At 40.3% G+C, this 26,899-nt stretch overlaps 1 protein-coding gene across 13 annotated transcripts in view; it reads left to right on the plus strand.

The window, feature by feature from the left end:
- Nucleotides 1-4,600: 4,600 nt before the first annotated feature.
- The window catches only part of nlgn1 (neuroligin 1), a 263,428-nt gene continuing 241,129 nt past the window's right edge, over nucleotides 4,601-26,899 (plus strand). For 2 of the 13 annotated variants that reach the window (XM_070909598.1, XM_070909595.1), the window contains exon 1: nucleotides 9,670-10,000. In XM_070909598.1, the coding sequence (XP_070765699.1) occupies nucleotides 9,871-10,000 (130 nt within the window). In that variant the 5' untranslated portion in view covers nucleotides 9,670-9,870. Of the gene's footprint in view, nucleotides 4,620-9,459; nucleotides 10,013-10,848; nucleotides 10,909-22,763; nucleotides 22,779-26,899 lie in introns of those variants that run through there. The other 11 variants (XM_070909600.1, XM_070909597.1, XM_070909596.1 and 8 more) reach the window with 9 other exon arrangements.

Below are 26,899 nucleotides of genomic sequence, written 5' to 3' on the forward strand. Positions count from 1 at the left end.
AATCGAAAAAATGTGAGGGTTACAAGTTTGAATTTGAATTATAGCAGCCTGCTTAGCTGCGTTGATCTAATCCCACTTGTCACTATCGTTCTGGTCGTTTTTCTGTTGCTATTTTTGTGGCTCTAGCACTCGAAGATGGCATCCCCATTGTTAATTCCCTTCTGCACGGCTCTGATTGGTCCATTGATTCTCCAGACGGGGGGAGACAGCTGTCAATAAGATGTGGGCAATCCCTCAGAGGGTGTCCAGACTGAAAACAGCCCTGCGTAGATAAAAAATGCATCTCCAGTAAGTCCAGTTGTGCTGCAAAATCTTCGACTCCAGGGAAACGCTGCTGTTAATTCTGCTGTTTGTTTGCGAGTGTTACTGAATTGAGCAACGATCACACATTAAACGGGCCAACTGTGGCTCATAATAACTTTTGAATTTATGAAGCTTCTGCCTTCTTTTTGTTTCTCTGTTGACTTTGTAAAGGCATGCCCTTCATTTGATGGTAATTTCCCTGTGGCTTCACAGAGACAAGGAGGGCAGTGAGACAAAATGAGAGAGTAAAGAATATGATGACACGAAGAGAAATAACCAAGCCAAACAAAATAAATAGAGAACTGGAGATCAAATGCAGTCATATGGCCGTGGTGATTTCGTTTCAGTCAGCTGACAGAGCGAGATTCACACACAGTTAAAGTCTGTGCATACAGCAGATACGTATGGTTAGAGCATGACTATTTATCAGAGAGAGCGTTGACAAAGGGGAATACTAAATGTGTGGGCTTCCTCAGCTGATGGAGTTGATCAGTTGTCATGAAGATCACGGGACCTGAGTATGGAATTTAGGCCACGTGGTAACAGGTGGTTGTATATGGGGAGGGATGGTAACCCCTGTCTCTGTTCAAAGACGGTCTCTGGTGTTTCGGATGTGGATGTCCCCTTTGGTCTTCCTCCGGCCGTCCACTGACTCCTGGTTGATGGCGCTTGATCCCTTTCCAGTCTTTGCTGTGATGCTGTCCGTTTCCGGTGTTCACTCAGTTTCTTGTCCAGGGTCCAGTAATCCAGCTACTGACACCTAGTGGTGACCAAGTTTGTCGGTCAACTGCCTTTGAGGTGTTGCATGTTGCGCATCAATAAACAATGCAGTGCCGCCATTGGGCCAATCAGCATGTTATATAAGGTTTCAAGGTTTGACAAAATTAGATACGGTCTGTCAGATATGAGATGAGTGGTGGTGTTACCTGTTGGTGTAGATTGTGAAGAAGTTTCAGACTTTTTCCCGTGTGCTTGCAAATGACTAGAGTTTGACTTGTTAACTAGTTTATGTCCCACTGAGCAGCTCATATGTCTGCGATGACAAAGAGCAGCATGTCATTTCTTTCCCTTCAGACTCGCTGTAAAAACACTTGCAGCCACTTTGATGGACTCATTAACAAAACAGCGGAACAATCAATGAAAACAGCTTCCTCTTAGTGCTCTCACTGCCTTTCACTTTTGTTGTCTGTCTGCTATTATTCTGCTAGCGCTGGCTCCCTGTTTTGCATTTGTTTGTGTACACATCATTTTTGTGTGCGGTTGTCGATAAGCGGTCATTTGTTTAGAAATATGGTTGCCGGGAGGAGCTGTTTGGGGGGCTGGGAGGATGGACGAGATGACTTCATCGCTTCATCACCATGGAGAGAGGCACTGCGTCTGGGATTACTTAGTCTGACTCAACAGATGTTTCAGAGAAAAATGGGGATTTCTACTCCTGTTTCTGAGCTGGCAGATGGGAAACTCAAATTGTTTGCTCCCTTAATGCTCTACCTTCACTCCCACATTGATGCCACTCGACCGACTGTCGCCTGCCTCCCAGAAGGCCTCAGAGGAAGTAACATCAGCAAATGCAAACTGTCACGTCCCTGGGTTTTAAAGTGAAAAAAACACCACCTTAGAAAGACATTACCTGTCATATTCAGTACCACATTCAGTCTTCTATTAGATATAAAATGAGAGGAAAGGGCTGCCAATGAAAAAAATATATTTCCATATAATGACATGGATATAGGAGACACACTGCATGCTCATCAACAAGCAGGCTTTAAACCTTAAAGGGAAACTTTAAGTTCCCTTCAACGTAAACCATGAGGCCTTTTTGTGCCCTGAGTGTACTTCAAAATGGAAGTGGACAGCAGACGCACAAGTGGTTCTGTACATAGCGATGGTGTGTGTGTGTGTGGATGTGGTCCACACACAGGCAGTTGGCATGTTTGTTGGTGCGCACAGTCTGAGCAGCTGTGAAGCTTGGGCAGCAGACCATCACAGAGCAGATGAAGAAACTGACATGGACGTGATGAAGATTGTGGAGTCCCTGTGTACCATGGAGCATACCTCTCACTACACACTGTGTTCTAGCTTGCTAAAGGCCTCCTCTAAGTCTATCTATTGACAGACTGTGGAAGGCAGACCTCTCCTCAAATAGCTCCAACCTAAACTGGCAACTCATTTGGCAGAATATGGAACTCACTTCCATTTCATTTTCATTTCATACATAGAGCATACTTCACTCCTTGCATATTACATAAAATGAAAGCTATACCAGTCTGTGCACTCAAAATACTTCATATGGTCTGGGAGTGCCCAGGGGTTGTGGATTTCTGCAAGAGATGCTGTCAAGCATATTGTCCAAACCAGTTCCTTACTCACCAGCAGTCCTATTGTCTGTTGAAACTCTGCAGGGTTAGTGGGGTTGGAGCGTGTACAAAGGTTTTGGTTAATGCATGGGTACTTGAGATAACAAATAATTGGCTTTATCTGTGGCTTACCAGATCTTGTAACCCCATTCTTTAATGTGTTTAAATCTCAAAGGAAAGTGTGATTTGGAGTTTACATGGCTCTTGTATGTGCTCAGGTTTCAGGCTACAGTGTGATACGTGCCTTTCACTACACAGCTGTGATATAATGCTGTGGACTGTCCATACCGGGTTGACCACAGAGGGGTGATGAAACTGCAGCTTGTTAAATTTTACCATACTTAACATTATGCAATGAAGTGATAAATATCATTCCCCAATCAGACAACATAAGCAAACAACCCCACAACTGTCATCAGATTTTGATTTAGATATTGCTAAAACATGATTGGTACTTGTGCGTGTGGCATAACCTTTTACAACTCAGCGTTTCCCGCTTCAACCCAATGAGAGGCAAGGACAAAAACACAAATGAATAAATCTCTCTTTAAAAGAACTAAAATCAAAATTGTGTGTTTATGTATTTCCCTGTTAAGCAATAGGGTTTAATAAAGCTAGGAGAAACAAACTGGACATTTACTGGAGATTTTTTCTTTGGCCTTTCGTGATCTAAAGCATGACTGTGTGAATATCTTCATTTCACATTACAATGGTAATTCTCAATTCCAACAGCCCACTTTGTTTGAAACAGTTGTAATTTCCCATCAATGTGTAAAATGTGGGTATATTTCCCTGGTTTCCTTGTTTGACATGATCCAAAGGGACCATTTAGCATGTTTCAGTTTGCTGAAAGTAAAAGAGGTTTAGTAGGCAATTCTTCTGTGTCCCTGAACAAATAACAAAAATTGCTGACTTTTGAAGGCAGCCGACGAAGCTGTTTATCCTCCGGCATCATCATGGCAGCTGCCATGATTTTACACTATGAATATGGATTGTATAAGGCTCTCATATATGCAAAAAAACAATTAAATGTGGCCTTCATCTATGGGTTTTTGGGTACATTTTATACAAGACCAATGTTAATGACATTGTATAAGCTATAAGTCAAAATACGTATTAAATGTACCTTTTCTTTGTACCCGAGTGAAGCAGATTTATAGATTTTCTTCTCTCGAGTGAGATAAATGTGTGAGTGACTATTTGAAAGATGATTGGAGTTGCAACCTGAGAGAAGAGGTGGCATTGCACAGGAAATTAAGTGACTTTTGGCATCATTGAGTGGGTTTGCGTTATTCTGTGTGTGTGTGTGTGTGTGTGTGTGTTCATGTGTCAGACGATATGAAACCTTGTACAGCTGTTAATTACGCATCTTGATTGTTTGGGGAAAAAAATGTATTTGACAACCGTGAACCTTCACACTCTCCTAACAACATGTGTGTTTGTAACAGTGTAAATTCATTCACGGCCACTGGAGATTTGTGATTTATTAGACAGGTGTGTGGAGACAAAGACCAGATGTGGAAGAAGAGAGACAGACACAGAAGGACGTGGAATAAAGTACGATGAAGCTGTAGACTTCTAAATTTATTCTTCTTTATTACATTTACATCTGTGCAACTGTCCCCTTTACAGTACCAAACACATTGTGTCATTTTGTCACTCCTAACTTTTCTCCCTTGCCTGTTTGCTGTCCATCTCACAGCATTTGACATACATGTGATTAACAGGAATAAGTCAGTGAGAACGGGAAACTTTAAAGTACACGTCCTTGAGATACAAGATTGATCACTTCTCTACATATAGATATGACAGTCATGCACTCAGAGTGTATTCCCCCAGTCGAGTCTGAGAGCATTGGCCTATAAATTTAATAATATGGATGCCTTTTCTGAACTTAGATGAAGTCCATCTGAACAAAGATCTGAGATCAGTTAGTGGCAGTCAAAGGGCAGAGCGACCTGTACTCCTATTGCACATGACGATAATATTGTTCCTGGCCAATATAATGGCACAGAGTGTTTTTCCCAAGGAGGGCGAGTTTCAAAATGCCTTTCCTCTGATGGTGGTAAACAGCTGCACTTTAAATAGGAAGCATTATGAGAACGTGCCACTATTCAGAACGACAGTAGACAAGTGTGAAAGCAGAGTGAGGGAAGGACAATCAAGTTTGACCTAAACAAACCTTGTGTGTACATACAAGTGTAATCACAGGTACGCGAAGTCAAACCTGTGTGTTCTTGCTGAGTGCAGTTGGTGTGTTAGGTATTAAAACATCAAAATAACAATTTTCTCTATATTGGAAACACAATTCTGCACTGACATATGGTGAAAAACCATGTGTAATTGTAATTTGTACTGCTAATGTAAAATAATCTGTCAAGCACAATGAATGGTTCTTTCCATTCTATCTGCAGAAAAATGGTTCTAAAATATTCTGTTATACCCTACAGTCTGATGGTGCAGCCATGTTCCTCATTAAAACCACCACTCCCCTGACTTCAAACAGAAATAGAACACATGATCATCACTTCTGAATTTAGGTCTTCACTCACAAATATAGACGGCAGATTTGGACGCACAAATAGACCAGCCAAACATGGCAAGAAAGAAGAGGATTTGTTCCAAGAAAGTTGGGTAACAAGAGTACAAGGCAGATTTGTACTGAGAATACAAAAAAATACAGTACAGTGGATGGAAATGGTGCAGGTTTAGCTTCAGTAATGGGGGGGTGATGTTTTTACTGATTAAACCAAAGGACAAACAAAACGTCTATCAATTTAGCACATAATACATAATTATGAAATAGTTTATTGTGCTTTTCATAACAATTCTATAGAAGTTGCTGTATTATTACTGCACTGACGCTACTTAAAATCACATTCAGTTTCCCTGATAGAGGCCTGATACTTGGATCATGTGGTATCATGTTTTAATGCCCATCTTTACTATAAAGAGCACTATCCTTTACTACTTTATTTGGTCTTAAAGCAGAGGTGGTGGCAGTACTTCCTTTTTCTTACGCAACATAAGGCCCCAACAACCTCCATCGATCAGATGGTTACCTCTACCTGTATATAGCCGGAGGAGAAACGAGGGGCAAAAAAGGTCCACAAAGCTCAAAAAAGCGTATTGCTATTATGACACGATAATAACTGAAGGTAACCCAGATCAGAACGTGGGCATCTACTCTCATCTGGATTATGATGGCTGGACAGGAAGAGGCCTCTGTTAAGAACAGTGGTTTCCAAGAAGTGGGAGTGACATCAGGACGAGCCAAAGGCGCAAGATTTGTTCATTTTAATTTTTTATTGGTACATTTTTAATATTTCAACAAAAAACTGCAGCTAAGATTGGTGACATCATTGCTCATGTGTGCCATTTGACATAGTAACACAACAGGCTTTCCCGCTCATGAGTTTCCCATTGCACAGCGATCAAATTGTGACTGTCAGCAAAAATGAAGTAAATATTGGGCCTATGTTGGCTGAGCAATAACACAACTTTTTGATCCGATACCAAGCAATACCACGGTGGATATTGCAGATACCAATACTTTTAACTAACAAGAACCAGAAGAAGTAGCCTGAATATACCTAAAATCATACAATAGAATACTTCTGATGATTATTTTACTGTCTGTTTATGAAACATTATTATTTTACGCTAAGCACTTCAAAACCTATTGAAAGATACTTAAAAGATAATGAAAAATACTGAAATTGAAAACCTACTTTATTGACATTTTTTCTGAGGAACCCTGTCTCCTCAACTCATTTGCAACATCAAATATATTTGAAATAAACATTGTGCCATAATCAAGTCGTAAAAATGTATATATCAGTAAAATGTTCACTGACAATGTATTTCATTTCTTTCCTGCCAAAATATTTAATCTTGTGATATAATATCGGCTTGTTGTGACTGTGGCATTATCAAACATTGTTATGGTTATGTTTAGGCACTCACAGCAGGTTAAGGTAAGGGAAAGGTTGTGGTATCGGTTTAACACAGATCTGTAGTGATGTGTTAACATTTGAATCGAAACAAAGATGTAGTAGTGATCACTACATGCCACCACAACGTAATGTGAATGCATATGTATAAACATAATTTGGATTAATTAAATAGGAGACCTGGTTGTTGTGAGTCACCTTCAGTAACAGGTTTTTTAGGTATCAAAAGGATATTAATATTTTTTAGTAACTGAATCAAACTGTGGACTTGGAAATACTCTGAGAAAACCAGACTCTATATGATATATACTGCCAACACTTAGTACTCTGCAATTAGAACCTCTATGGACACCAATTAGATTAGTCTTCTTATATTTCTAAAAGTGTGTGTTTTGACTGATACATAAACTCATATCTTAGTTTCAGGTTTCTCTAATTACCTCCAGTTTACTTGTGGAGCACGCTAAATTATGCCTGATCAAACACACACACACACACACAGAAAGTAGGAGTGTAAGCTTCTTACACACTCCAGTTTGATCTATATCTCCTCCAGTCTTTTTTCTCCATTTCTTCCCATTATGGTTCTCCTGCTGCTGATGTTGTAAATGTCTGTAGGTCTTGTTGTTTCATACCTGCCTGCCACTCAAATCCCACCTTTCTGTCTGAGTTGTGTGTACTACGTTGAGGAGAATAGGGTGTATGGTTTCACATATAAATGTGAGCTATGTCTTGCCATCTCCGTGTACGTGTGTGTGTAATCACGCCATATCCCCCTTAAGGTGTGTCAGCACGTTGAAGTGTTTGTGTGTGTGTGTGTGAAAACAGTGTATTTTTGTTAGCCAACTGGACAACTTGTCATGTCAGTGTGTGTGTGTGTTTGTGTGTGTGTAACTAAATAGGATTTCCTCAGTGTATGAAATATGAAGGTGAGCTCATCCAGGTGGAACATTGACTCCTAAGCAGTGTGAAAAAAATAAAAAATACAAAAACACATACTTGGGATGACAAGCCTTCATGTTCTATATCCCACATGCACACACACATACACACACACACACACACGAGCATATAGATTTCCTACTGAAAATATCTCCTGTCTGGTTCTTCAAGCCGAGAAATGAATTTGGATTTATTTCACTTCACTTGCTTGTCTCGGCAGATGTTTTTTTCACTAATCTCACTCTGTATATTTTATGTTTTATTGATATTGTGCGTTTTGCATTTTGTTCCCTGTACATACTTTTGAAACAGATTTGAATCTTCCTTCCCCCAACTGATATTTTGATTTGTTGCATGACAGTCGGCTGCTTTGCCCAAATGGTGACTTATTAAACGAAATTAAGTCTTCCTTAGTATGGAGCCCTAAATGGGGAAAATATTATAGATGTGAGAAAAAAAAGACCTATTTTGCACTTATTTTTGTGTTCTCTCACAAAACAGTGTAACAAGTGTAACACATGCTGCATCCTGTTGCGTTGCATCATTTGATACAACCAGATCCCACCAGACGAGTAGTAGTCAAGGTACAGTAGCTTGGATGTGCTGATCTGGGGAACAAATGGCAACGCTGGGAAATAGGACAATGGAATATCCTGACGTGTTGCTTGACCTCCACACCATGACTTTCTGCCTTGCTACATAAAGGGAACACTACTTCCTACATTGGGTTAGCGTTAGGGTCACTGAGCATTAGCATTTAAAAACCTGTCACAATATCCATTTTCAATTCAATTCAATTAAAAAAAGTCCAGTTAAACAAAAAGTCTTGTTCGCCAGTCTCTCTGGTACAACATAAAGACATGTAAGAGACACACTTTCAAGACAGTTTTAGACATAAAAATATAAAATCAGTAAGTACACTGCCATTGTTCCCACTTCTATCCTGAATACCGTAAGTGCTGGCTGCATGCTGTATGCTACTGGAGGTACGCATCCAGGTCTATGGCTCAGACTGAGAGCTCTGGGGGGCATTCTGCATTAAGGGTAGGGTATAAAATAAAACTGTAGGACAAACCTGCCACACTCCACCATAACCACGAAACACCTGTCACCGTGCATACTGATAGACATCTTGCTTGTTAAGCTGCTGAGTAATATTACCTACAGTCATGTGCTACCGATAGATGTTATGTTCCTCTTTAACTGATTGATGTGTGTGCATATGGGTATAACACAAATCAAATGGCTGTTATGCTAATTGTTGATCTTTTAATCTTTTTGCAGGAGGCAATAAAAAAAATGAATATAAAAGAATATCATTACTCCTCTTCATTCGAATTCTGATTGTTGCTTTGTTTCTGTGTTGCAGGGGACAGACTTTAGACTGGACCACACTACTCCAAGTATAACCACTACAATCACTGCACCGCAGCTTTTGCTTCCGCTGCTGTACTTTACAGTCTGCTCACCTCAAAATGATGGAAGTCCTCTTCATTGACTGGCTTGTCTACCTTCTGCGAAGTGGAGCTTAAAGATGTCATCTTTACTGTTTTCTTCTTCATTGCAGTGGTTGTTGAGAGGGCCTCTTTGAGGAATATTTTCCATATTGGGTGGAATATTTCTTAGATTTCCCTTCACCAAACTGGAGGAAACTGATGGCTACTACATTTCCACCGGATGGTTTGCACTGCCTGGATTTTAAAAAGGATCAATAGCAACCACAACCCTCGTCTGCTCCGGAGTTACCCACTTGCTTATGCCTGTGAGTGAATGTGATTTTAGTGTGATTGTGTGTTTGTGGTTGCATCTGCATGGCGTAAGTGAGAGATAGAAAATAAAGATTTTTTACTCGGAAAGGACGACAAGAGAGGACTCAAACAAGTTGAAAACAAGGAGTAGCTGCTATGTCCAAGTGGAGGCACCATTCGAAGACTGGGTGTCGGCTACTTCAGACTGCCAAGAGCAGGAGCAGGATGATGGGGTACATAGGGCTTAAAGGTTCCTTAAGCGGCAGTTGGTGGGTGTCCTCTGTAATATGGCTGGGACTGCTGCTGCTGCTGCAGGCATCCCCGGCTGCTGTGTCAGCTCAGAAACTTGACGAGAACGACCCGGTGGTCACCACCACCAATGGCAAGCTACGTGGCTTTAAGAAGGAGCTCAACAACGAGATCCTGGGCCCTGTTGTGCAGTTTCTGGGCGTCCCATACGCCGCTCCGCCCACTGGCGAGCGCCGCTTTCAGCCACCTGAGCCACCACTGTCGTGGCCGGAGATCCGCAATGCCACACACTTTGCCCCGGTGTGCCCTCAGAGCATCATGGAGGGCCGCCTGCCGGATGTGATGCTGCCAGTGTGGTTCACCAACAGCATTGACGTGGTGTCCACATATGTCCAGGACCAGAGCGAGGACTGCCTCTACCTTAACATCTATGTCCCCACTGAGGATGGTGAGTTAGCCTGCGGGCCCAGGGCAGGATGATTGTGGGGACAGCGGGGGGCAGGGCGGAGGGTATTGAACCACGACCTTCTGGTAAAGAGAAGAGTATGTAGTCGGGGTGTGTTTTTATTTATGTGAGAGTGCATTTCTGTCTCTGTCCCTGTCTGTCTGTCTGTCAGTAGAGGGAGAGCATGACCTTGTGCATGTTTAATGTGCATGACACTGCTTACAGTACATGAGTCTGTGAGAGTGGTTTTGTGAGAGAGAGAACAGTGTGCATGTGTGTGTGTGTGTGTGGCATCCATTGAGGCCAATTTATCTTCTTTTCATTCCACGCCATAGCTGCCTCAATCTTCTTCCTTCCATTTTCCATCGTTTCTAACCTACCCTCCTCCTCCACCTCCTCCTTGTTGATCCTTTAACTCCATCTCCTCTTATCCCCCGCTCCTTTCTTCTGATCGCCTTATTTGCCCTCCTCTGCAGACTCCTTCCCCTTCCGTCCCTCATGTCTATAGCTCATCATAGGCTATTGTGCTCTGCCACAATGGCTACAGTTCATTAAACAAGACAGTCGTTGTCAAGATCATCACCGATTGATTTGGCTGACTGGCTGAATGACTGGCTGGCCGACTGATAGACTGAATACTGCGCTGATTGAGTTGGTGTGATTCATTCTTTCTCTCTGTCTTTATGTCTCCCTCTCCCTCCTCTCTTAAGTCTTTTTCAGTCAATCAGCTTTATGTGTGTGTGTGTGTGTGTGTGTGTGTATGTGTATGTGTGTGTGTGTGCATGCCAGCTCCTGTGCGTTGCGCGTCCAGGGGCTCCATGTTATTCTTTAGTCTTTTATTCATTTTACAGTCAAAAGAATATCCAAGGAATGTGCCAGGAAACCGGGCAAGAAAATATGTAGACAAGGAGGTATGTATGATCTGAACGCAACCTATACAATGCCACAGCAAGAAGAAACAGCCTGAAAATACAAAGAAAAGGAAGAGCAGAGAGCAATCGGGAGATCAAGGTCTACAAATTATTCAGGTCTCGACTCAGGGCATCTGCAGGTTTTTAGAATGCTAAATTTAAGAGACAGGACCTTTTAAACGCCACCTAGAAGTGAATTTAAAGCCAATTTTAAAAAACCAAAGTAGGAAAACCAAGGTGTCAGAACCATTCTCCCTCTGACTTAACATACCTAATGCAGTTCAGAAAGTATAAATGAGCAGAGCAGGAAAGAGCTTTTCTGTTTTGTCAGACTTGGTAAGGACCACTAGATATCCTGCAGACAGTGGCAATAACATATTTGCAACTAAACCCCTGAATCGGCCGGGTAATTCGTAGACCTTGTGACGGTGGGATAATGGTGAGTGTTGCACCACACTCCCTGGTTCATCGATGTGTGTTCTCTCATTGGTCAGCAAGATTGGGAGATTTGATTGGCTGCCAGATCAGGGGTCAAAAGGTGTGTAGTAATGGTGGTAGATGAGTGAGGAGGTAGCAGAATATTAGATCAGGCACACTGTCACACACACACACACACACACACACGCACACTCACAGTGATGTAGTTGTATGCAGTGTTAAACAAGATGAGGCTGGACCTTGACTGTGTACTCTCCATTAAAAGAAAGCAGAGCTGCGGTCAGGTTGGCTCAGGCTACTGTATCAAGCACTGTTTCATCAAGATAATGCCCTCCTCCTCCTCTCTGTCTTTCTCTGCCTGTCTCTCAGCCTATCCTTCCCTGGGTGTGTGCATCTTTTTGTGTGTATATATGTTTGTGTGCGAGTGTGTGTGTGTGTGTGTGTGAGAGAGAGAGAGACAGATGCTGACAGTGTCCTTGATAAGGTCTGGGTGTTAATGTCATTGTCTTGGCAGCAGCTGCATTATCACTTAATGTACATCCCTTCTCTTCTTACTACACAGGTACATGTAAACTCTCACCTCACTGCTCTTCTTCTCCTTCCTTCTCCCCTCTCCTCTCCTCATATGTGTTTTGCACATACAGATACACGGAGGGGAACGCATTTAAACTGTGAGATTAGAGAGGCTTACATATTAGTCACACAGCACGGAGAATCGTCATTATAAAAACCAAGACCCAGACAATCTGAGATTAGGTTCAGAAAACAATGTGTCTTGCACAAAAAAAACACCCCAAAACAAAACAAGAAAAGCAAGATGGCATCTGTGGCCTTGTTACAGTTGAAGCTGCTTTGCTTGGGTTTGTTTCTTTGGCTTGAGTTTACTACCCACTGGCTGTGCACAGAGCAAAAATGTATTTATTCCTGTGAAAAGACAGGAAACCTCTCTCAGCTTTATATAAAGCACTCTCACAGTATGCACGCCATTAGGTAAAGCGCTACACAGTCGGTCTGCTCTTCTATACAGTAGTCGATAGGTAATTAAAGTGTATGTACACAAGAGTAAAGCATGAAGGCCACTATTTGTACAGTATGTTTCTGTATGTACCTCAAATATAAGTGTGAAATATACTAGTCATTTATATTATGGGGTTCCGTGTAAATTACGCTTTTACTCAAGCTTTTTAAAAACTGGTCTGAAAGAAGAGAAGATTCAAGAGTCGTTTTTGCTAATTTGTGTGCAAATAGAAACTTAATACAATGATTACAGACACATTAAAGGACCTGAGTAAGAGAAGCACAGTGAGTGCAAATGCTTACAGAGCGGTGAATGGTTTGGAGTATGTAAATATCAACGATATGCTATGACCCGGGCCCATATTAATCAAACTGTTAAAAAACTGTTGACTTGAGTTAGAGATAAAAGTAAAAAAATATATATATTTTACTTACTTTTACTTTTTGCAGACCTAAAAATAAAATGATGGTGAGAAGATGGTCAAATTTACATCTCTCATGACATCTAGCTCAAATCACAAGAGCAGTAGAAAAAAAATGATATAAGAGATGAAGTCATCTTTCGTACTTTCACTCTGTCCTGATCTAGGTGCAATCTGTGCCAGCCCATTATACCCGAGAGTGACACTCATATTGGATTTCGCAACTCAGGATTTACTTCCAGTGCCAACCTTCAGTGCTAATACAGGAAGTAGTGCGCCCTACGTGTAGTGAGGCGGAAATTAGGAGGTTGGGGTAGTGGATGGGTGTCTACCATAGGTGTGAAGTTAACCTTAATGCTGATGGCCACAGAAATCCAATTTAAGACTACATTTTTTTCAAATGCATATTTTTCAGCCAGACAATAATGTGCCACAAAGATTTCTCTGCAGATTTTCATCGGGCATGTCCACATGAGGATTCTTTCATGATCCCAGAAACAATATGAGAGTCACTGAGTGAGTCACTGTATCAGGACTCTTATGGAGACAAAGGTGGTTCCGAGTAAGTACGTGCTATGTATTCAGGTAGATGCTGTGTGTGTATATTGCTTGTAACATGTAACATGTTCAGTGAGTGCAGACTACAGCAGTATCAACATTATATCTGTTAGCTATTAGCTCCTGGAGGCATGTCTTCCTAGTTATCCTAGTTAGCACATCAGTTCTACAGCTTCACATAGGTTCTTCTGGTAATCATACAGTCAGTTCTACAGCATTCTGGAGGTTTCCTTTACAGGGACAAAAGCCTATTTCTGTGCATACTACCAGGAATTCAGTCATTATCAGTAACACAGTAGCACAAAGCGTAGTCATTGGTGCATGGTGTGAGTGGACAGATCATGTTGAGTGACTGGGTAATTTCATGGCTAGATGTGTGCAGCCGCAGTAACACTTTTGGTAGCAGGGCTGGATTGGAAGAAATCCAAGTGTGGTAGGGACTCAAATCAGCCCCGATCAATCAAATAAATTGTGTTCTCTCTCTCCTCAACACTACAACTGTTTTGTGATGAAGAGAACAATTTAGAACTAATGTGTTACATCAGCAAAAAAAGCTTTGTCCAAAGGGAAACTGACGTCCTTGAGCTGCAGGTGCAGAATCATCATGAGTGAATACGTGGAGCTTAAGATTTCTTGGGCAGAAATTATGTTAAAAATGAAGATCCATTGATGAATCTTTGAAAAGGTTGAGCAACTATTCAGACAGAGCTACGTAGAACCGGTAGAACCACTTACATCATGATATATACAAAGTCTTGTCTTAATTAATTGGGAATTCCCTCTGCATACTAACCATGACAGAGTTCATGATAAACAAAAAGAAACAAGGTGAAGAGAAAGCTGTGGGCAGTGATGAAGAGCAAAAAGAAAAGGAAGACATGCAGTAATATTACAGTGAGAAGGACAAAAACAAAATGAGACCAGGACAAAAAGAGCCAAACAACAGAGCAGCGGTGAAAGTGAGTGAGGCAGAGTGTAATTGCTGTGGGACTCATCTCTTTGTCCTCATAAGGACTATTGTACCATCCAGTGCCATGCTGGTTCAAAGAAGTTTTCTGTGCTTAAAAGTAGTGTTTTTGATGTCTCTGGGATGGGGTACGGTCATTAAGTTATCACACGCTGGGATAGTGGTCTCTGTAATGAGATCAGAGGTAGCGGCGCTGCGGTTGGTCTTCTCTCTCCCTGCAGCATGCATTCACAATTCATTTTTAAAATTGAAGTAAATGCAGTAGAACCTCACTTCTCACAGAAGACAGCTAACTGAACAAAAAAATGGTCTAAAATAACAATGTCTGAGTGACATAGGAATGTGCTTGAAACGAGGAAAAAAGGCATTTGATCTCACGAGCACACTAGTGAAAATCATTACTGCAAATCTGTCATGGTTCTTGTGGATCCCCATATTTCCTGTAAGGACGATATTGGAACTACAAAACGGTGTAGTTTGTACTTTGATATGAATGTATGGTATGTTCACAAATGCTTTTATTTGTGAATTTGAGAGGCCTGTAGATCTTAATAACTGAAATTATTATGTGCAGCTTTTTTTAAATATAGTATTGATAAAGATCTACAATATACACTGATAATTTGTATTTTTAAAAATACTTGAAAAAACAGAGCAAAAGACTAGTAGTTGCATGTAGATGTCCCTAAACATTTTAACACTGTTACATAAGCACATGATTTGTGATAAACTCATCTTGTCACAATATTTCCTTAATCAAAATTACAGACCAGAATCTGTGGAGCGGAAAACTAGCTTTTCTGAGCAAAACCTAATGCAAAAAACAACACCCAGCCTTAGCTGTATGCTCGCAGTGGAGCTGCATTGATTAGTTGATTCGGCTTTAAAAATGACTTAAATTATTTTTAAGTCATTTTTTAAGCAGAAATACCCAAAATCATCTGGTTGCAGTTTTTTCAATGTGAGGATTTGCTGGTTTTCTCTGTATCATTGCAAACCGAAAATCCTTAGATTTTGGACTGTTAGATAGATCAAAAAAATAATCAATGAATGGATCAATGATCTGCAGACGAATCAATAATGAAAATACCTGTTAGTTGCTGCCCTAGTTTGCAATCAAACATGCACTGTAAATTCTTTGGAAATTTTTGTGACACTTGGGAAAACAAGTACTGTGTAGATGTAATTTATATAGGGTTGCATAATACCTGGTCTCAATTCTAAATAGCTATTTGGTGGTGAATTTTGCGTTATTGGACCCTCCTCTCCTTCTTGCTCCCTCTGTGATTTTACTATCCCTGTCTTCACCTAAACCCCCAGCTGACTGCAGGCATGTTCATGCCTCAACTCTGCAGGTTGTCAAAAGGCATTATGGGCAACAGACAAACACAAGCTGATGCAGAAGTACAAGCGACAGGGTGAAGGAAAGTTCATTTAACACAAATTATAGCACTCTGAATAATAACAGCAAATATATTAAGCATCACAAGCTGACAGTATCAGGACAGAACAGTGTCAGAATATCAGAGTTGTTTTTTCTTTAACAATTCGTTGGTTTCCAGTCAGTTCAGCAGCTTGTCATGAGGCTGTGCTTTGTTAGACTTTATTGTTTGTGTCTTAAATGCACCTCATTGTGTTTGACATTTTAGCAGCTAGTGACAAAATTCAGTCTAAAAGTGGACTGCTTGCTGAAAACAGGCCTTCAGCTGTGATGATGGCGAGCAAAAGCTCAGAGAGGAAACACATGGGTCTATAAACATGTTATATCCATTAGGGCTGGCAGTGCTGATGTAGCCAGGGCAAGATCTGAAAAAGTGGAGGTTTTGTGGAATTTTGGGAGAAAAATGGATTCTGTGTGGAACAGTTACGTACGTACGAGACTGTAGAAGCATCACACATTCCTGTTGTTGAATGGTACAGGTTGAACAGGTGTTTGACTGACTGAAAATCGGAAAGTTTACACATTCTAAAAACAGTTTTGAATTAACCTAACCCAGTACAAACTCTACAAGCTACCAAGACAAGACCAAGTTTTTCATACCAAGAAAAACAATACTGTGTGAGGAAAGTTGCTTCGGAAATTACTCTTTTGTTGTGCGCCACTATAATGGAATCATGTGACAATAAGTAACCTGAGTATATAAATTACTGACTCAAAGTTAAACGCACCTGCAAGCTTCAAATGACAAGCAAGGAAGAGCTAGCCGCTTTGAGTCCACATGCTTAAAGAAATAGATTGGCGTTGTGGGAAATATATTTACATTCACTTTCTTGCCGAGAGTTAGATGAGATGTTGCAGTAAATGTGAAGCTACAGCCAGGAGGTGGTTAGCTTGGCTAGCTAGCTAGTCTGGCTCTGTCCGAAGGAAAAAAGAAAAATAAATCAGCCTTCCGGCACCTCTAAAGCTGACTAATTAAAATGTTATATCTCATTAGTTTAATCTGTGCAAAAACCCAAGCTCTTTCTTGGCCGGGCGCAGTGAATGAGGACAAAGAAGATACCGTGGGGCAGAGCTGTCCACTCTCTAAGCTAGCTGTTCATTAACTAACATTAAAGTTGATGTAAAGTTTTAAATACAACTTGACACAAGATTCGTGGCAGTAAGACAAATTGTATAATGTAGACCCGGTCCGACTCGGTCCTGAGTCAGGGTGGATCTGTGAAAACCTCTACATTATAATGACCCCCTGCCATTTGCTGTGTGGTATTCGCCTATACTGCCTATGCCAGCTGCTGGCTCTTACAGCAAACTGCTCGTGTGCTTCATGGAATCAACTGCTCACCCTTCAACGCTGTCAGAAAAAAAACAACCCATCTCTGCAAGGTGTCTCTGTGGTGGATTGGAACTCCCTTTATGTTTTCTTGATGTTGAATTAAGGATTTGGCTTTTAAAAAAAAAACAAACTAGGACATTTAACTGCAAACTAGGCCATTTCCCAGCGCGTGTGTGAGCTGTTTAATATCTCAAATAGTTCCGGAAATATTTCAACATGTTGCATTATTCTGAAATTTCTGTGTGCTGTCGACACTCCAGAGGGGTTTAAAATAGAGGCTCCATTGTAGATGTGGATTTCGTGAAGACGCAGGGAACTTCACAGAAGGTGAATTTTTCACAGTTTTTCTTCACGACTCCCCTTCTCCCTCGTTTCTCTCCTCTCCCTGTGTCTTTCTCCATCCATCTTGATCTCCCTCCACACAGGTTGGCCTTTTCCCTCGTGTCTGTCTCTGTCTCTCTCTCCGTCCTGACCTATTCACCCTTCTACATCTCACTTTCCCTCTCTGTCCTTTTCTCTTGCCTCCTGTCTTTTTCTCTCTTATTCCTCGGGCTTTGTCCCAGTTTTGTAGTCATTGAAGGAGGATCCTGTGGGAGGCGGCGCTCGCACACACACACACACACACACACACACACACACACACACACACAAAGACGCACAAACAGAGTGGAGGAAATAGAAGGCAGGAATAGGCATGGCCCTTCTTGTGTCTGGGTCTCCCTTGAGGAGCTCTGTCACCTCCACTCACAACTTAACTTCTCTGAATTGGTGTTTCTTTTTATGTTAGTGCGTTGAGCTTGTGTGTGTGTGTCTGCGTCGGTCTAGATGGATCCATGGATTTGGGTATGCGTGTATGTGTCAGGAGAATTTTAAGTTCTGTTGTGTCTGACAGGGTTTTCTGTCGAAGCCTGGTTGACTGTCTGTGCCAGCTGCTGGGCAGGTGGTGGACTTGTCATTTTCAGCCCATCCCCGTTGGACCTTGATTTGTTGATTCTGAACCAAACTTAGAAACTAAAGATAGAGAGAGATACACAACGAGAAATGGAGAATATATCTAATCTGGGCCAAATCCTCTCACTGCATTTAACTCTCTTTTTCTAGCCTGCCTGGTGCGTCTCTCCCACTGTGTAGGAAGAAATCTGACTTGTTTAAGCTTCTAGTAGGTTGCATGTGACACTGGGTGATTTTTAGTTTTCAGAAAATGAGTTTTTAGGTAACACCACAGTATGGCCAGATACTGTACCAGTATTTAATGCCAACATCCTGACTACCTATCTAAATTCAATGTTAAACTATGTTGCAGATTCATTTTAAGGTACCAATCTGAGACAGCTACAGCTATGGTCTCTTCACAAGGCTGTCAGAGCTGTTGATCATAACCAACAAAACTGCAGTAATATAGGCATAAACTTGTATGTTGGTATGCGCCCTGTTTGCAATGGCAGATGTTATTTAACGCATACCCTACCATTTAAAACCTCACTAGAAAGCAACAATAATCACATTCAGGATGGTGATGACATGCACCTCAGGTTGCTGCTTGTTAGGGCAAAGAGTTTTTGACTGGATTAATTTTTACACAGGTGGATTTTTGGCTGGAATTCATTTGGGAGAAAAAGCAGACTGTCTCTCTGTGTGATGCTAATAATTATAACATGAGACAGACTGACAGACATGGACACCAGTGGAGAGAGGAAATGGAGACCAGGACTCATTAAGTAGCAAGGTAAATTAGACAAAATCTAAAAAAGCCAATGTCAAGCCCTGTTCATTTCTATCCCAGGGGCTAAAGTGAGAAAACTGTCCCACGAGTCAGGTTATCTACACCTAGCTAGGATTAGGGTTGGATATATGGGGTCAGTATTGCATTAACAAGACAAAACCCCGCTAGTTGCCATCATGTTTTCTCACCAGACAATACTTACAATACTGTAACCTTTGTCCTGAAAGTAGTGCTAGAAGAAGAAAGGTCATAGGATCGTCAAAATTAAAATGTGTTATATTTTCCAGTCTCAATATGGTCAATATTCCTCTGAGGGAAGCATGTTTTACAGACTTTCCCATATCGATTGGCTTCCCGGCTGCTACCTTGACAGGTGACATGTGGTCTAGCTGTCATGATGGACGAGAACAAATGCATGAGCTGTGACCCACATTCCTGACTTTACAAAGATAATTAAGACATTTCCTGGTGGGCCGGAGCTGAAGAGACATAATCCACAACAGAACCCTTTATATTAATGCTTCATTTTCTACATTAACCTGTAGATGAGTTAAGTTTGTCAAATGATGTTGTGGTACTAAGCTGGTGTGTTAGACCCCACTAAAAATCTATCAGTACTACACAAGTTGAAGAAGGGTTTTAATCCTCAGTTTTATTGCTTTGTACTGTCTAAATATAGCTTCACTTGTTGTATGTGTTGTGTGAGAGAAGTGTGTACTGAATAATGGCAGTTTTATCACAGCAAACTGCTTTCCAAACACAGATTAGAGTGAACCAAATTATTAAGCAAAGCAAAGTACTTGATGGGGAAAAATCCAAAGTAGACTCCAATATGATCTGGTTAAAAATACAGATTGTGAGTTGGCAGAATCTCTCTGCACTACTGCGGCAACATGTTTGATTTATTCTCTGACAGTCAAGTCTTTGCCCTCGAGTCTTGATGATTGTGTGCATGGCAACAGAACTAAGGAGCCAGGACAGTGACTTTTGGATTTTGAATTTTGGCGTGCAAAATGAAACCGGTACTGAAAAATGAAACATTGGCATTGAATCACTCGTATTGGAAAAAGCTGTATTGGCACTGAAAAAAAAAAGGTGTGTGGTTATGTCAGGCTTCAGAGTGGACGGCTGGTTCAGGAACAGTGAAGTTCGCTCCTTAGTATGCAGATTATATGGAAATCACACTCACCTTGCCCCCTCCCTCTCCAACACGATTAAAGTGTTTCAATCCCGATGTTACCTTTTTGAGTTCAGGTTTTGTTTTCAATGCCAAATATTATTTTCGATGCCAAAACTTTAAGTCACTGTCCATGCTCCATGCAGAACCAACATCAAATCATCTAACACATGTAATAATTGGTTGTCTATTGAAGCGACTCTCATAAACAGCATAAACATAAACAATGTTGTAAAAGTATGTTTTTGAGCTGTTAAAGAAGGCCAACACAGAACATAAGGTTAACACCAACTATGCCCTTACTGTAAGTGTTTCTTTTTTGTGTATGTCCACTATGAACTATACGACACACGGCATGCACAAGATCCCTCAAAGTTAAAGGAATGTTGTCTGAATTGAACAAGTCTGGTTAAAACATTCACTAAATATTGAATAGGTCCAGTGCCTTTTGAACAGCCTGTTTGTTGCCTGGTCAGGGAAATGTCAAAAGAAAAAAGCTCATGACCTTGGCTGGTTGTGTAAACAGTTTTTCAGCCTTTTGTTTTTATCCAAATAGTGACACACACGTCAGCCTCCACCCACCTAAATTCAAACCAGCACCCAAACACACACAGACACACACACACACACACAAACATGCGTGCAACTCCTGCTCAAGGTGACAGCGTTGATAGCTGCTCATACATATTCATGACACTTGCATTACAATAAATAAGTAAGCGGCTTATTTTTTTTTCCTTCCTGAATATTCAATGAAGGACATTTGAACCTTCGGCACATCGCCAACACCCAGCCATTGTAGTTCCACAAGTTACAGCAACAGTAACTGCACACATGTCATAACGTTGCCCCATTTCTAAGATTCATCCCACAAAAAAAACAATCTTTTATTCTCCCCTCCGTCTTTTCTTTAGCGCTCCGTCGCTGCAGACATAGCGGGGACACATTTTGCCTCATGCATATTTCAGATGCAACACATTGTGAACAATGCAGATAGAAACGGCGTGGTGAAAAAGTAACAGCTTTTCCCATAGTTTCCATTTCATTCCTAGTCATTATTTATGGGGACCCTTTCCAAAAACGGCCGTACGACTATGTAATGCATGAAGCTATTTACTTCAATGATGATGGAGAGGCAGCTGTAAACCGACTGTAGGCAATAATGTTAGCCTCTGCACACAAGCAGCAGGAGGAAGGGAATGAGAGTACTACATTGTACTACGTTCTTGTTTTGATCATTGTAATTGTGAATGGTATTGTTGAAGTCAGCAATGTACTGTAATGGCCAAAAAAGGTGCACCGTGAATTGAAAAAGAGATAAAGATGGAAGACTGTATGAGATAAATTGTTGCTAATGCGTACAAATGAATATTGTACAAATAAATGTTGATTTTACTGCTTATGACAACACCCAACAGTAGGCTATTTATGCAACACTTTTTACCTATGGATCTCCAAAATGGCCAATATTAAAGGGAGACGATGTAAACTTTGCTAAACAGCGGCCACTGTGGCCTCAAATGGCTAACACAGGTTAATGGCACGTTGAATTGTCCTTCCATTTCAAAGATTCTCGCTAATAAATAAGACTTTTCATAGCTTGTAAGCTATGACCTGGTCATGACCATTAGCTTTTTAGCGACCAAGTAAGGCTGTAGCAACACAACTCCTGAGTGTATTGAGGAAGTGTGCACTTTATTGCAATCGGATTCAACAGAGGAAGATTGTGGTATTTCTTCTTTCACGTCACAGTCAAGTCATTAATTAAATATCATTCCATCATTCTTATTTTCATAGTAACATAGTATAGAGTATTTTTTTATTTTTATTATTATAGGAATGTTTATTACAAAATACTTCAATTTTTCCCCAATTACAGTTATTTTATAATGTCAACTGTCGTGAGGTGTAGTCTATAAAAGCTAATAAAAACCCTGAAGGAAACAAAAACAGTTGTTACTATAAAATAAGACCAATGAAAGAACACATAATACATTGAGTTTAATAAGTTACTGAATTATTTCTTCATAATTAAAGTTTATTTAATTCTGGCAGTTTTGGAGTTCCACATGTGTCTTTCCTGGGAAACTACCTATGGTGTACAGGAAGTGATTAATTATATGTAGTACAGGTAGTAGGGGTAATAACCACAATTTTAATAAAGCAATACAATTTCTGGAGAATCAATTGAAATATTGTTGATGGATAAAATAACCAGAGAACATAAATGTATAATATATTGTCATTCCCCACCCCCAGCAGATACAGCAGGAATACATGGATGAATGATTAGAGGAACAAAGTAAAAAAACACAAAGCAACACAAAGACGTTCTGAAACAACAAGGTCACAGTGCTGGGTGGTGTTGATTTGACCACTTAGCACCAAATTAATAATAAAAAAAAGAATCCCTCTCAAGTGACAGTAATGCCATGCAAAAGCAGAATGATGATTTCCACACTTAAACGGATTCACTCTTTTGATCAAGCTATTTCGGGAGGCAAGAGAATATTTAGTTGAACATTCTCCTCTGTAGCTGTTAATTATTTAGCTGGCTACTGTGCATTCTAATGATTTAGCGTTTGGGGTTTGTCGATTTCATGTATAAGCAGGTTTTGCATCATCTCAGAAGCACTGAAGTGCAGTTAATACTGAACACAGTGCTGAAACAGCTTCCGATGTTCTCACCACAACACGGTAACCAGACCAAAGAGCTACTCGGTTAGACAGTCTGTATATTTCCTCACGATTAACTCCAAGAAAGTCTTAAAGGCTTGAGCACGCTGCGACAAACGTGTGCAGTGGTGCAAACAGGGAGAAAGAAATCCACCGGCTACATTTAACTCAGAATTCTCTTCTGTACCGATTTCCTCAGCTGTTTTTACTCAGGACATGTGACTGTTGTGATTGCATTAGAATTGCAGGTAAACTCATATTGAGAAACCGGGTTAAGATGCCTGACTTTCTCTAACACCTTGTATTTATTCTGTTAATTAGTTTATTTATGGAAACTGGAAGACATCCTCCCATGTTGGTGTGATATTCTGTGCTACATCCTACAGCCCCCTCCAACAAGTTACAGCCTAGTGCAGGGGACTATGAAATTTGCTGTTAGGGGGCTGCCAAGTTCCTTTAATTACGCTGTGATGTTAAATTGGGTATGGAGGAATAGAGCAGGCTGCACGCTGTAACGCTGGCCTCATGCCCAGGTCCAATGTACCCATAGATACATACAGCCTACCACTGCTACCCAGTTCTTTACGGGGCTTGTTGGCACAGTGATGTCTTCTGAACGTAGTATTTTACAGTGTGGTGAGAAAATAAATATGCAAAAAGCATTATAAGGTAAGAAAAAAATAAATCCATAGTAATATATGTATAATTCTGGCTTCACCATATCCATGTTTTTCCAGGGCTAATGCATTCTGCTTAGAGGCAGACAGCTGCTGGACTGACAGAACTGTATGTACATATGTAGAAGTGTCACTGACTTTTTTTTCTTTCTGTGCACGTTCACATTGCTGTGTGTGTGTGTGTGTGTGTGTGTGTGTGTGTGTGTGTGTGTGTGTGCGCATGGAAAAGTCAATGGACAAGGTGATGCTGGGCCAGATGGTGTGTATGTTGGATGCTCAACACAGAAGCTAAGGTGTCACCTTGGCTTGGTAATGAGACAGGGAGTGGTGTGGTAGGAGCAATGGGTTGGTTACAGAAAATACAAAAGACCCAATGAGTTTTGAGGCTTACATTGCTGAAGTGTCAAGTTTACACATTCTTGAGGGTTTCACGTAGTCTTTGCAAGTCCTTTTTGAATATATAAAAAAAAACCTTTGGCTGTTTTTTAAGCAGCTTGCTAATGAGTTGTGCATGATACTGATATGGTCATACAGCATGACCTTGTGACAGAAGAAAAACATTCTTATTGAGTCACATGCTTGTAATCTTAAAATACTTTTTCCTTAAGGATACTTATACTGAAAATTGTAGTGACCTTTTTTTAAATATGCCATTTGAGCATGGCAGGTATTTTCTAGTGTTTTGGGAGTTCGACCCATACTGTATTTGAGAGTAAAAGTCTGGATATCTTGGCTGCTGCTTCTTTGATTCATCCGTCTCCTGTGAGTACCCCAAATTAATGGAAGGACAATGCTGAATCACTGGAATAACCTTGAAAAATACAAATAAAGAATAGGTGAAAAAGCGGTTTTACAATCTTTGTGCCTCCGCAAATTTGGTTCAATATCACTAAGACTCATTTTGACAGTTTGATAATGAAAGGAGTTACCCTTCAAAAGAGAGCATTATTATGTCTGCAATCAAAAGTGTTCAGTACAGTAACCATTTTGGGGGTATTGTGCACAAATGGGAGTGCTTGTTAAATGGCTCTCTAATTATACAGCATGTTTAAGCATGAGTGAAGGTCTATAAGTGCCATGCTCATGTTTATGATGTATATACAGTAAGGCTCTCTCATATAGGATAAACCTTCACATTGAGTGCACATGAATGAGCTGTAATGCTGTCAAAATGTCCTTCATTAGTGTCACTCCCATATAAACAAGCCCTTTTGAAAACAGATTAGCTCAGCTGCCTCCACTCTGGAACCGCGCGGCTCGCTACATCTCACTGTCTGATTGTCTTGATTTTTCAATTTAAGACATTTGATATATGTAATATTTTATTTTGTAATGTACAAATTTCTTCCATGTCTCCTACCTCCGCTCTCTGCTTGCTGTTTACTCATACATGAGCAGATGAAAAGTCATTAGCTCAATCCCAAATTGCTACCTAGTGTCTCATCTGTAATATTTATGTGCTGCACTAACAAATGCAGAAGAATGACAGAACAGCTTATTGCCACAATGAGAAGTAATGAGATGTAATTTGTTGTTGCACTACTACATAAATCACTTAAATCCCTGCAGTCATATTCACTCCAAAGGTGCTCTGCAATGGACCAGCCTTGGCATTAATCGATGTCTCTCTTTCTGTTGCTCTCTGTCTGCTTCCAACTCAGCTTGAACATACTTCATTCAAGTTTGTGATTTTGGTATCTCATACCATACAACACATTTGTCTGGGATCTGTCAAGTTTTCAATAACTAAAAACAGCTTTGGTTTTAGCTTGACAATTATGGATAATTGTAAGTAATTGTATTATTATGGATAATAAGACCAATTGTAGTACCATTATCTAAATAAAATTAAAACATAAAACAAGAAAAACACAACACAAGTTTGGAATAACACAATTTCCATGCATGGCATGAGAATAAGTCAAATCAGTGTGACAAAATGTTTCCATTGCTCCAAAACAAGAACAGACAAGTGCTGGCACAATAACAGACGAATAAAGATTCAACATTCAAAGAACTTGATCATAATTACAGGGGCAACAAGTGAGTCATATCATGTTAATTGCTATCAGCTCCATGTATCAGCTTGAAAAGCAATCACTGCTGTAACAGTAAACCTGTGAGATTTGAACAACATGTTGGCCATTGCCAAAAAGGAATATTAATCCCTGGCTGTATTGCAGGAAATAAAATCATTAAAATCAAGCAACATGTGTTGATGGACTGCTGACAAAGATCACTGCAGTGTGGGTGGAGGTCAGTTCAGTAGACTAAAGCTGTCTGAAAATGTTCTTTATCCTGTTTCGAACTCTTATCTCAAATGCAAAATGTGATTACTGAACGTTATAATCTGTTAGAAACTAGAAACTTTTCTCTCAATAATAATGCGTTACAACAATGATGAAATGCTGCTGCTGTGGCTGTAGCAAGCAGCTGGATGACAGCAGCCTTATTATACAGTGTATGTTGGGAATAAAAGTTGAAGTTCCAACGATTGTTAATAGTGCTGAAGTTCTCTGATAGAATTCCATGTATCCTATTGCACTCGTATTGCATCACTGCACAACATGAGGCGACTTTGTAAATAGAAAATAGTCTTACTAAGATGATGATGGTGAATAAAAACTATGCCCACTGGCTCTTTATGATGACCAGTAAGAATATATAATACACAAAAAAGCCCAAAAATAATTTATTCAATTAGTGTTACAGCCATTTTTTTTGTCAAGCGTGTTTATTTACACATTTACACTTCCTGTAGTTTTTGCTCCAGTAATCTGAAGAAACACTATTACTGTTTATGGTTGTAATATTCTGTTCAGCTTATTTTATTCATTATGAAAGTTTCCTCACAAGGCTTAAGAGCCAAGCTGCTAATTATACATTTCTTGTAACATAGGCAACCAAAACCTAAGGGTTACTTCAGATTTTTGGCATAAATTGAGTTACTCTTTGGTAGTGGTATCAATGCAGGGATATTACAGTTAGGCCAGACACAAATGAGCATCAGCAAATGAGGCAGAGCTAACATTACCTCCACAACAAGGTCCCTATTTGCTGCTTATTTTTGTCCCTGCTCGTTCGGTCTCCCACTTCCAGCAACATTTGTCCAACTGTTGGACAAATGTGAACCCCAGACAGCAGCATTGGCTCATAACCTGTAGGGTAATTCACAGCACAGTGAAGTAGTAATGGATGACCAATGTCTTTATCTATTCATTTCATTTTAGAATTAGAATATAGAATTATGTGTTTGTATTCTACATCTTGTTTTTTATTTTTTTATTCAGCAAAATCCGTTGATTTCCTATGGGGCTCAACTGTTTCATCTAATTTATTAACAAAGACGCTGCTTTGTAGATGCTGCATATGATGCAGAATCAGCCTCTTTCTTGTGAACATGCTTATAGCTATATTGGAAAATCCTGGATAAAAAAGTCTGTTAATGCTCTCAAGTATATACAAAAACACTGTTTAATTGTGTCAAGGCAGCAAAGTCTTTAAGAAACTTAAAGAAACTTTAAGAAAGACTCTTAATCTTGTTAACGGAAACTCTGCATTA

The sequence above is a fragment of the Enoplosus armatus genome, chromosome 7, assembly GCF_043641665.1.
Source record: "Enoplosus armatus isolate fEnoArm2 chromosome 7, fEnoArm2.hap1, whole genome shotgun sequence".
NCBI lineage: Eukaryota > Metazoa > Chordata > Actinopteri > Centrarchiformes > Enoplosidae > Enoplosus > Enoplosus armatus.